This window comes from Euprymna scolopes, chromosome 31 (genome assembly GCF_053919585.1).
Source record: "Euprymna scolopes isolate OS-2025 chromosome 31, ASM5391958v1, whole genome shotgun sequence".
NCBI classification, from domain to species: Eukaryota; Metazoa; Mollusca; class Cephalopoda; order Sepiida; family Sepiolidae; genus Euprymna; species Euprymna scolopes.
In genome coordinates, this window is record NC_136512.1 from 14771696 (window position 1) to 14784248 (window position 12553).

General features: G+C 36.1%; 1 protein-coding gene across 2 annotated transcripts in view; it reads right to left on the minus strand.

Annotated features, from left to right (window-relative positions):
- LOC145255640 (uncharacterized) overlaps window positions 1-12553 on the minus strand; it is an 89753-nt gene that overhangs the window by 53660 nt on the left and 23540 nt on the right. For both annotated transcript variants that reach the window (XM_080114172.1, XM_080114171.1), the window contains 2 exons: window positions 10800-11015; window positions 2325-2833 (listed from right to left, as the gene is read on the minus strand). In XM_080114172.1, coding sequence (XP_079970298.1) covers window positions 2325-2833; window positions 10800-11007 — 717 coding nt within the window. In that variant the 5' untranslated portion in view covers window positions 11008-11015. The remainder of the gene's footprint in view (window positions 1-2324; window positions 2834-10799; window positions 11016-12553) is intronic.

Genomic DNA, 12553 nt, shown 5'->3' on the forward strand with positions numbered 1-12553 from the left:
GTAACATTGATAACTCAAAAATTATGTATCTGATTTTTTTTGTTTTTTAATTTTCTTCCATTGAAGATTGTAGCGCTGGGTTATGGGGCAGCCAAACCAGCTGCCAACATTGCCCTGCTTTTTATTGAAACCAACTGAGAGCTCTTTTTAGTATCCTTGTTGTTCCCCTAAGTGCAATTGTCTGGATCTCTTTTGCCCTTGGTTGCCAGGAATATTAATTAGGTAGGACTTCAGGTTCTTCTTCATAAGCCCTGTAACTGGTATGATTGATATCTCCCTAAGATTCCAGTTTCTTTTCAGTTTTCTTTTCATATAAGAGACCGTGATATTTGGTCTGTTTCACCCTTTCAGCTCTGTTCAGACCTTCATCACTAGGGACACTCACTTCAACCAAGGTGGCAACTTTCTGACTTATTCCATATAACTATGTCAGGTTTGACAACAGCATTTTCAAGGTAGGTGGCTGTAGGGATTACATGGTCGTAATGTATGATATATAAGTCATTTCCAACTGTTCTTTCAGGTTGACGTTCCCAGGATTTGCTGGATGTTTAATTTTTTACAGATGATCCAGTGGAGGTACTTACATACTCCATCATGTCTCGCTGTGTATTAGCCATCCCCTAAAAGAGCCTTGCAACTTGATACCAGATAGCTCACACTTTCCAATCTGCATTTGTTGGCATTACTGATACCTGCCATCTTCTTGAATGCATTGATGGTGATTAATGTCATCAAAGAGCATCAAATACAGATATCAAATTTTTAAAAGTCGGAAGTTGAAATTCCAAAATTTTGACTAAACTTTTCATGATCAAAACGTGAGGCTTCATTGACCATTAGGGAGTCGCTATGCTGAACAAAACCGAAATTATCAAGTATGACTTATCACCTTTTCTGTGACATTGCAATTGACCTTATTCTTTGACCTAGATATCCCCAAATTAAATCAGTTTTAGGTTAGACCATGACCGATATTTTGATCAAGTTTGATGACAGTCAAGTGATGTGGACACTAGGTCGCACATAAACTTAATCAAAGATGGAAAGTTTAAATTCTGTCAAAACTTCAACCAAGACCAAAGTTATTAAGGGTAGAGTCAAATATCAAGTTAATATAAGAGGCAAGACTTCATTGGTTATAATATAGACCTAGTAGTGAATCTCTTCAATGGAATTATTGTCAAAAGTGTGACTTTCATCATTTTTCTGACTAAATTAAATCAGTTCTTAGTTAAACCATGACTGATATTTTGAACAAGTTTGGTGATGATTGCTTCAGCAATGTGAGCACTAGGCTATACACAAACAAACAGTGCATGACAGGCTCGAACAAAAACATAATAGTTTTGGTGGATGTAATAAACACACCACAGAAAAACAAAAACCCTTAAAATCAAGTCGATACGTATTCTGACTACTAGTCTCATCTTGAATATTGTTTTCACAATGTTTTGATCAATGTAACCTCCAACCAGAACAATTTATTCAATCCTTGAGGGGTAGCATGTTCCCTTTTCAGTCAGCCATGACCCGGTAGAAATCGCAAGTAATTCACAATGCATTGAGGGTTGAACCTTCGACCTCCAAAAATGTGTAAATTGAATTTTACCAAGTGCTACCAGTCACTTCATACATACATACATACATACATACATACATACATATATATATATATATATATATATATTTATATATATATAAGATTTCAGAGTTCAACAAGAAGCACTTCAAAAAATTCAAAAGGTTACATTGGCTGAGAACAATAGTTTAAATAACAGATAAAAAAGAAAAAAGGGAAAAAAGAAAAAAGGGAAAAAAGAGAAAGTAAAAGAAAGGAAAAGTAAAAGAAAGGAAAAGTAAAAGAAAGGAAAAGCGAAAGAAAGGAAAAGCGAAAGAAAGGAAAAGCGAAAGAAAGGAAAAGCGAAAGAAAGGAAAAGCGAAAGAAAGGAAAAGCGAAAGAAAGGAAAAGCGAAAGAAAGGAAAAGCGAAAGAAAGGAAAAGTAAAAGAAAGGAAAAGTAAAAGAAAGGAAAAGTAAAAGAAAGGAAAAGTGAAAGAAAGGAAAAGTAAAAGAAAGGAAAAGTAAAAGAAAGGAAAAGTAAAAGAAAGGAAAAGAAAAAGAAAAAAAAGAAAAGAAAAGAAAAGAAAAGAAAAAGAAAAGAAAAGAAAAAGAAAAGAAAAGAAAAAGAAAAGAAAAAGAAAAAAAGAAAAGAAAAGAAAAGAAAAAGAAAAGAAAAAAAAGAAAAGAAAAGAAAAGAGAACAAGGAAAAGAGAGAAAAATAAACAAATACAACCTACATAAAAAATAAATAAAAACACTTACAGGTTTAGCAAGTAATAAAACCCTCTTTAGGTTCACTTTCTTCTTGACAGGCTTCCCGTCATCATCCACTTCTTGGCCAGAGTCGTTGAATCGGTGTAACATGCGTAACGTCCGCAGTTTCTTCATAGCATGGAAAGCATATGCTGATAGAAGGCACTCAAGGAATCCAAACACCAAGGAGCAGATAACCAGCACATTGTATTCCACGTGCATGCGCTTATATGTGTCGCCAAGGTTAATGATTGCGTACAAGACACCCCCGCCCTTCGCAACGGAGTAGGCGAAACAAAGCAGACTGATGAAAACCGTAACCATGTGGCAGATGAATTTCCTTTTGGCGATATGGATGTCATATGGTTTGTCAATCTGTCGGAAGGAGTACAGTTCAAGGTAGGTGTAGACAATGGTGAGAACGACCATTTTGATCCCAGTGATGAGCACAAGATCAAAAACAGATTGACGGATGTGGAAATTTAGAATGTTGTCAACAAAGTATTCAGAATCTCCACCTGCAGAAAAAAAAAAAAAAAACAAGAAAAAGGAATTTATATATATATATATATATATCGCAATTAAGCTATACAAAAAATTTCGCGCTTCATCCACGCTAGGATTCATCAGGCTCATGCTTATAAGCCTGATAAATCCTATCATGGATGAAACGCGGAATATTTTGTGTAACTTAATCGCCATATATATTTTATAACTTACTACCTAGCTCTACCTACATATTGAGCATTGTTGAAGTAAATACTTAAAGTTTACGCATAAATTTATACTTTCATATTAATTTATGTGATTGAATGAAGTAGTTTATATATATATATATATATATATAAAGATCGGTAATCATGACTCTACACTGATGATTCCCGAAAGGATGAAACACGAGTGCCTATCAGTATAAAAATAATTATTATAGTAATAATTATATCTGCCTCTTTAAGAACTCAGTTCTTATTGTCGAACACTTTACATCAAGATTAAATAAGTCAGTCACCTAAGCCCACGTGCACAGATCATGATGTTAAAATTACATGATCACTCTCGGCCTTCGTGAAATTTAATTTCAACTATATTCTCATCACGGTTCATGTTGGCTAAGTAGTTTGTTCTTTGCTAATAAAGTCAGAGATGGTTCTGTGGCGTAGTTCGAATCTCCCGACTGGTGGTAGTTGTGATTCCCTGCACTGATGATTCACTAGTGTCTGTAGGTATTAAAAATAATTATATATATACTATCAAAAGTACCTGTCGTTAACTGGGTTCAAAAACAGCCTACAGAAAATGGACTCTGATTTATGAAAGTATGATAGGTTATGAATAGGAAGGGTTGTAAAGAGATAGCTTCGAATTTGGGGGTATCAAAACCAAAGCAAAATATGATGAAAGTAAAAATAAAATAGATAAAATCCATAATTTATTATACCATACCTGTTCACACTGAAACACTTATCACAATATTCTGTGGATCTATATTAAAAAAAACCTTGTTAAACTTTGTGACATATTTCCATTCTATGGAGGTCAGGTGCGAACAAACACCCCATAATTTTATTATACAAGATTTCTTCAAACTGAAGTATACTTATGCAGATAGATATGAAAAGTCTTTATTAAAGTTTGTGCCTATTTCCATTCTATGGAAGCCAGGCGCGAACGCAGACCCCCACAATTTTATTATACCATCCCTATTTAAGTTAAAAAATACTTATCAAAGTATTATTATGTACATCTATATAAAAAAAAACACTTGTAAACGTTTTTTAATTTTTAAATTTTTTTTATTTCCATACTTTGTGGACCAGGCGCGTACACAGACCCCATAATTTTAATGAACCACCGTTCTGCCAGATAAAACATACCCATTCCTGTGTATCGATACATCTTCTATCATTATATGTGATCAGTTTTCTATAATAGTCAACCATATAGGGGCCTATTTGTGACCACACACACACACACACACACACACAGACGTTCAGCTTTATATTATAGATATATATATTTGTGTTGGGACGACTAATTGAAATCGGAAAAATCGGAAGATTTGGGGATATCGGAATTTGTAAAATTCATGCCTATTTTCGATGCCAAAACGATTCTTTTAATTGTCTTTTTTGATTATTTGATTTTGTTGAAAGCAAAATCTTCTATTCCTGGTAATAATGATAAAATAAATATTTATTGATTTTAAAATACCAGTAAAGCCAAAATCGATAGATCATCCTCCACAAGTGTAATTTTACGTTTAGAAAAATATCTGCTTATTTAACATGTGTTTTTATGAAAATTGGGGGAATAACAATCTTATAGTTAAATAAATAAAGATTTATAAAGATTCGGAATTGCTAATTGTATCGGAATTGGGGATTTAGCACGGAATCGGTAATTGTATCCGAATCGGGGAAAAATATTGGAATCGTCCCATCACTAATATACATTACACACACCATTGGAATAAAAGTTTTCCTATCTAATATTTAAACATATATATAAACCACCAATAGCTGTGTGTGAAAGTACTTTGTTCAAACTCCTCGGCTTAACGTTCGCAGCGAACATGGGTTGGTACAGATAGAGTGAGGGCATTGCTAAGGCTGCTGCAAAGAAGGTGGGCTCTCTCTACCATGCTAGAAAGTTACTTACACCTAAAAGCATTCTGTACCTCTATAAGGCCACCATTCACCCATGTGTTGAGTATTGTTGTCACATTTGAGCTGGTGCATCTGCAAACTGGTCTCTCACTCCTGGATAGAATTCAAAAGAGTCACCAACGTAATAGGTCCTGAACTGTCGTCTAAGCTTCAACCTCTGTCCCATCGATGAAGTGTTGCATCCCTCTGCCTGTTCTACAAGTGTTTTAATGGTTCCTGCTCCGATGAACTACAAGCCCTCGTACCCCCTCAACGTAATTTCCCCGACAAACAGCAAAGTCCCACCCCTGCACAGTGGAGATCCTTAGATGTAAGAAAACCTCTAATAGTTTCTTTCCCAAAACTGCTAGACTTTGGAATTCCCTTCCAAGTTCCTGGTTCCCCAACTGTACTGACATGCAGAAGTTCAAGTGTAATGTGAACAGACATCTTGCTGCTAACCTCTCTATATAGTATTCCTGTATCTCATGTCCCTGATAGTACCTATTTACTATGCCTCCCCACGGGACAGAGTTGGACACCAGGGTCGTTTTTTAACGTGGAGAAAAGGTACAAAAATAAAAATTGTCTCAGTCGTGAAGGATTTCTCCTCCACCGAAAGAGAATAAGAAATGGAAGTGCAGCATCTGAAGAACAGATACTACACTTTGATCTTGACCAAGGCCCCATACATCAAAGTGGCAAAATACCTTGTTTGGAGTGAAAATGTAACAAAACATAATACAAAGTTCTTTAACATTGCTTTGATAGTGCAATACTAGAACTATAAACATTTTTTACGACATACGGCTTCACGAGCAATAGACACACATTTTTATGTTCATTTCAAAAAGGTTTCAGCTTTATTAACTATACATGAATACAATTGTTACAGCTCATGACTGATATTTTTCCTTCAAAAACTTTTATAACTACCGTTTTCAAAAGTTGCGCTAACCAGCAAAATTGGATTTTTATCTATATATTCCTTTTGCAAACTTTTTTTTTTCTCTGAGAAAAGCCTATCTTTATACTCCATGGAATAAGGAATTCTCATTTTTTCTCATATTCCTTGTTTTGAATAAAATATGGTGAATTTAATTCTACAATAGTGTGGCGTATTTAAAAGTAGTCGTCAAATGTTTATATAAAGAGACATTTGAAAACATCGTTTGCGAGCACTGACTCCATGGGCTGGAGGATAGAATTGCTGATTATCAACTAAATGCTTGTAACTTCGACCCCTGGCTCAGGAGAGTGCTAGTCTAGCCGCACTGAAGAGCTGTGATACAATGAAACAGCCTGTCTGTGGATGACACACACGCACATACATACATACATATTATACACACACACACAGCATAGTGAGCAAATGTGAAAATGTATAAAAACAAATAATGTAGAGCCCATACAAGCATAAATAAAAAAGAAAACATGAACATCAAAGGTCAGTGCATTTATTGAAATAGTGTATCATCTTTACAGTTAAACTATTTATATGAGTAGCGGGAGAGTACTACTGTCAAAGGAAAAGTAAGGCTCTTCCTTCCCTCCATTAGTCTGTGGAAGACCCTTGGGCATGGTTGAGAACCCACTTAGCCCCCCCCCCCCCGATCAGGGTAACAAGAGGTCATGGAAAGCAGGTGACTGATGTAATAATGAAACAAAAAGATATAATTCTGTTCATGATTTCGTATTTCATTGTGTTGAGCAGAAGATACCTCTAGATACAATAGTCAAGACCAGTATGGGTGCTGCTCGGATAGAAAGAAACTGTAACCGACTGTCTGTACAACTGCAAAGCTATGGCAATACATCAGATTCTTTATTCAAGAAACAGCGCGAATAAGGTTCTGAATCAGAGCACCTCGTTCAGTAGAGATGAGCAACAATGAATTCATGAGTGTCGTCTTTTTTTTTTTTTTTTTTTTTTTTACACAGTGATGACCACTTATCAAGGCCCGGAAGCCACTCAGGGATAAGGGTTATTGCAAGTACATTACGTTAGTGTGGAGATTTGATGAAGTGTTTAATTAGGGGGAGGGCGGTTCATTAGGAATTTGTTAACATTGGACTTGAAGACATCCAAGTTGTAGTCCGGAGGGAAGCAGGCAGACGGAACAGAGTTCCACAGGCGTGCAGTTCTAAGAAAGAAGCTTTGTTCATGGAATCCGCGTTTTGATTTAGGCACAGATATAGAGTGGGAGAAATTTTTCACAGTGGATTCAGCTAGACGGGTGTTTTTCATGAAAGATTGGCGAGGGGGGACCAGGGATTTGAGTTCAGACGAGCACCTGCTATGAAAATAACGATAAAACAAGGATAGGCTCGCAACGTCTCTTCTGTGGGAGAGAGGTTGCAGGGTAGAGAAAAGGGCATCCCCCACTAAACCACGAAGTCTATTTTGTACTCTGTCAAGGCATGATAGGCTGTTTTTGGCAGCTCCTGCCAAGATATGGCAACAGTATTCCATCCTTGGACGTACTTGGCTTTTATATAGATAGAGAATTGCATCAGTAGTGAGATATCTTCTGGAGCGGTAGAAGGATCCCACCATCTTTCCAGCGACCTTGGCAACAGCCTTGAGGGAGAGAGATGGATGGAGAGCCATAGTCGTCAATGCCTGTCCAGGCAGAACACCAGTTGATGATGATTTAGAGAATCTTAATAATGAATGATTATCTATATGATGCATATGGAGCTATATATATATATATATATATATATATATATATATAATAAAACAGGAGAGATTATTCCTGTCTAGAAAAAAACGTTAGCTTTGCAAATGCAGGTGTAACAATACAAATTCCATATAGTCAGACTACTCCATCCATCCAGCACGGCCGCTGCCGAGATTGAACTCACTACACAAGTTTGTAGTGTAATTCAAATCTTGTCGGTAGCTGAATACTTGATGCTTCACCAGGGCTATCAAGGGTATTTTTTATTGTGACGCCATTACTAGATGGGGTGCCTACCACGGCTTAGAGTCCCATGTACCCTTGAGAGAAGGATAGACCGCACCAGTTTCTCCACCTGGTATTTTACCTTGCGGTAGACTACTAGCCAATATCTACTGCAGGTTTTGCACATATTATCACTCTCTTTGATCTGTTATCATAAAATCTCATATTTTTCCCTAGGACAGTCACATTACATAACATATTTACCAGCAGTAGCACAATTTTCATTCACTAATTATTTTCTCTTCCCAACAAAACCAGGAACTTTTCTATATTGATCACAATTCTAACAACAGCACCATCCGTGTTCAGCGTTTACTAACCTATGCTTACCATTACTACTTTCATCAAACACGCTTGCAATAACGATCCCTCCCCCAACAAGTTCCGGAGAATTTCAATAATGGATGATTTATATGACGCTTCTATTTTTTCCTGAATACTAAAATAATTTTATTATTTGCAGCTGAAACATTTTTTTTTTTAAATTGTCACATGATTTTAATTAACCAATCGCACAAAAGAAACATTACAATCATAAAAAAAAAATCAAAAACGTCTGCTTTGAATATTTTCAAAGTGTTTTAATTGAAAAAAAATTAAAAAAAAAAAAAGAAAAGAAACAACAATTTAAAATTTAAACATACAATCTTTTTTTTCAATAAGTGCTGCATGGAAAATGCAATATGATCATTTAAAAAAATAAGTTTTTAAGTCTCATTTTTTGAAAAATAGCAACCTCCAAGAAACAACGAAGCACACATATAATATAGTATATGTCTACACACTTGAGACCCAACACATAATAGAGTACATTGCAAGTTAACAGGAAACAAGTAATAACTTGACTCACTTTTGTCCGTTGTAGCAATGACATTTATTTCTGGGTACTTTCGCCAAATAAAACGTGATCGTACTCCTTCTCTCTGACCTATGTCCTCTTGAACGTGCTTGTTGGCCTGTGCACACGTTTTTTTTTTTGTTTTATAGTCTTTTCCATTTTCCTTAACGTGACGTCACTTCACACACATGGCTCAGCATTTGCATACAGCTGCCATACACGAGTGACATTGTATAATTATTTATAAACTAGCAAAGTCCTGACCTTAACCTTTGACCTTAAAAAATAGTGTGCACCATCTCTAGGTCAGAAATCATCATGTCAGGTTTGGTCATGATCAGTCTACTGGTGCGGACTATAGGAGAGTATATACACATAGGCTATGATTTTGACGATTACCTTGGAAAATAGTGTGCACCATTCTTAGGTGGAGGACCATCATCATGCCAGGTTTAGTCATGATCGGGCCAGTGTTGTGGGCTGTAGGAGAGGTGTACACAGACACACACACACAAACACTACTACTTTATACACACACACATTAATATATATATATATATATATATATATATATATATATATATATATATATTAAAGCACATCTGATTGAACACGACAGAGTTATTCTTTTTTCCGATTTTTCTGGATATTTTTTCGATTTGCCAAGCGGCCATTTTATATTTCAGTCGGCATGTTGTACAGAATGGCGCCCTCAATACAACATGCCAACTGAACTAAAAAAGACCGCTTGACAAATCGAAAAGATATCCAGAAAAACTGGAAAAAAAGAATAACGATCGTGTTCAATCAGATGTGCTTGAATAATGATTTGCTGCCAAAATATATATATATATATATATATATATATTTATGCTCCAAATTTGTTTTAGTGAAATCTTTTTTCCGAACAATTGATAAAATCTGAAATCTCTGAAAAGCCCAGAACATTTTCATAACTGAACTTTTAAGTATCATTTCCTATACGCAGTTATGGGTTATGCCCTTGAATTTCGAACAATCAGGTTTGAGTGTCAAAACAAGACGTTATGGAAAGGTTGTTTTAATATGATGTTCATCCATTGCTTGCAAAGATGACAGTGGTCATGCAATTGCTCTGTAGGTTTGGAGATGGTTTATTAGACCAGTTCCAGCTCTGAAGTATTTCCCTGATGTTGGACATCTGTGGAGCAACTCTGTAGCGGAGGTTCTGACTGCTCTGTCTTTTCTAATGTCACATTTTCTCCTGCATTCTTCACTGCGTGCAGATTCAGCAATTGTAGCTCCCTTGTGAGTTGTGGCATGCTAGGAACATCTGTCTTTGGTTAGGTTTTTCCCATGAGAACATAAACTGCTTCCACTGTCCTCCTGCAGGTCTTTTTCCTTTGGACAGTTCACTATAAAGGAGCTACTTTCGGAGCCTGCTTGCAGCATATATGACTTGCCTAATGAACCTGGCACTGCTGTAACATGGAGTGTACTGATGGAAGATTTGACCGGGCTAGAACCTCCATGTCTGGTCTCTTGTCTTGCCACTTGATTTTCAATAATCTACGGAGGCAGGTCATATGGAAATGGTTCAGTTTCTTGGCATGTCTGGCATATACGGTCCAATTTTTACAAGCATAAATGAGGATGGTAAGAATCACAGCTCGGTATACTTAGAGTTTGGTCCGCCACCGAATTCCTCTTGAACATTTTTCTCTCTGGAAAATGATCGCTAGGGCTATGAGAACAGCATATTCTTTTCATTGTTTTGACTCTTGAGTATATATCTGACACAGACAATTAATCAACCGAGAACCACATCACTCTACATAAAAACATAAAAGATATCAATGGATATATACCTGAGAATCAAAACACGGAATAGAATATGCTGTTGTCATAGCCCTAATGATCACTTGACACTCAAAAAATCTTGCGTGCTTTGACGCCAGTAACTTCTCGTCTCTATTGTTACACTAACAGACTCTATGCTTAGTGTACAGCAGAAACGCTGTACTAGTTAGCAAGTCAAGTGGTAAGAACTCACCTGTGAGCCAGAGAATAGCAGTAAGAATTCCATCAAGAATAAGAAATGTCTTGACTACGTTGATAAAGCGGCAAGTGGGTAAAGTATAAAAATTCTTCTTTTTTGGTTGGGACAATGTTGTTGTTGGCCCCTCCTCTGTGCCCAACAAGGGGTCATCATCGTCATCGTCAAAGTTATGCCCCAGATCATTAACATGGTTGCTCTGCATTGTAGGTTCTAAAAAAGAAAAAAGAAAAGAAAAAAAAAAGAAAAGGCACAATGAAAAATAAAACAATCTATATTTATCTAGTTTGATTGTTTCCATACACACTGGATGATATCATCTACTAAAACAGGGTGAAGACATTAAAAAGATGTTGAAATTTGGGAAGATAAAAGCTGAAGTAACTAAATGATGACATCATCTATAATATAAAAGCGAAAATGTGTTTGTGTGTGAGCTTTTTTGTATGTCCAGCAAAGGCTTTTGGGGGGAGGGTGTTATCATTTCTTAGAACTTTTTATATACTCCCTAGATTATAATATCTACGATTTGCGAAGATACATTGTGTCTATCTTTTATTTGAGAGACTTTTATTTTATAAAATTCCCGCTATTCTGTCTTCTCACATGTTTGTTTCTGTTTTTTATAGAAAAGTGAAACTAAATCAAAAGCGAAGTAGTCATGTTCTTGGCCTTTCATGCCAGGACGTCTAGAAAGCAATGAGTTTTGATCAATGTGGGGAAAACCAGTCATATCAAACAATTGCTATTCATTTAGACACTCACCTTTTTATGGAGAGTTGGTTTTCCCCAACATCTACACAGAAAGTTTCAAGCTTAACTAATACAAACAAATACACAGAAACTTCACACTTAACTGGCTTGCAGCCAAAGTTAAGTGCATGATGTTTATGCACTGGTGTCAACTCATTCACTTAATTTTTTAGTCATTTAATTTCAACCATTCTCACTTACTCTGCCCTCTTAGCATCGTGGTAAGATATCATGTTTTCTTTCACTTTCTTTTCCATCTTCGCCTTAAGTAGTGTAAGGAAGTGAGAGGAGAAACTGAAAAAAGTATTACAAAAAGGCGAAATGAGTTTATCGGCAGAACAATAGATAAGCTGTTGTTCACAAAGGAGTACGAAAGAAAGCAAAAATAGAATCCTAACCAATGTGTGACAGATTATGTTATCACTGTTAAAAATGGACCAAACATTATCATTGTTAAAAATGGACCCACCATTATCACTGTTACAAATGGACCAAACGTTATCACTGTTAAAAATGGACCAACCGTTATCACTGTTAAAAATGGACCAACCGTTATCACTGTTAAAAATGGACCAACCGTTATTGCTGTAAAAACGGACTAACCGTTATTGCTGTAAAAACGGACCAACCGTTATCGCTGTAAAAACGGACCAACCGTTATCGCTGTAAAAACGGACCAAACGTTATCGCAGTAAAAATGGACCAAACGTTATCACAGTAAAAATGGACCAAACGTTATCACAGTAAAAATGGACCAAACGTTATTACTGTAAAAATGGACCAAACGTTATTACTGTAAAAACGGACCAAACGTTATTACTGTAAAAACGGACCAAACGTTGTATATATACACACACATGCTTTATTCTTTTAACATCACTTTCCCCTTGTTTAGGGAGTCAGACGTTTTCTGATATTATGGAAATTCACTCTTCACTTCTCAGTCTAGCAGTCTCCAAATTCCACTCTGTGTGGTTCTGTCCAAGAACTGGCTTCAA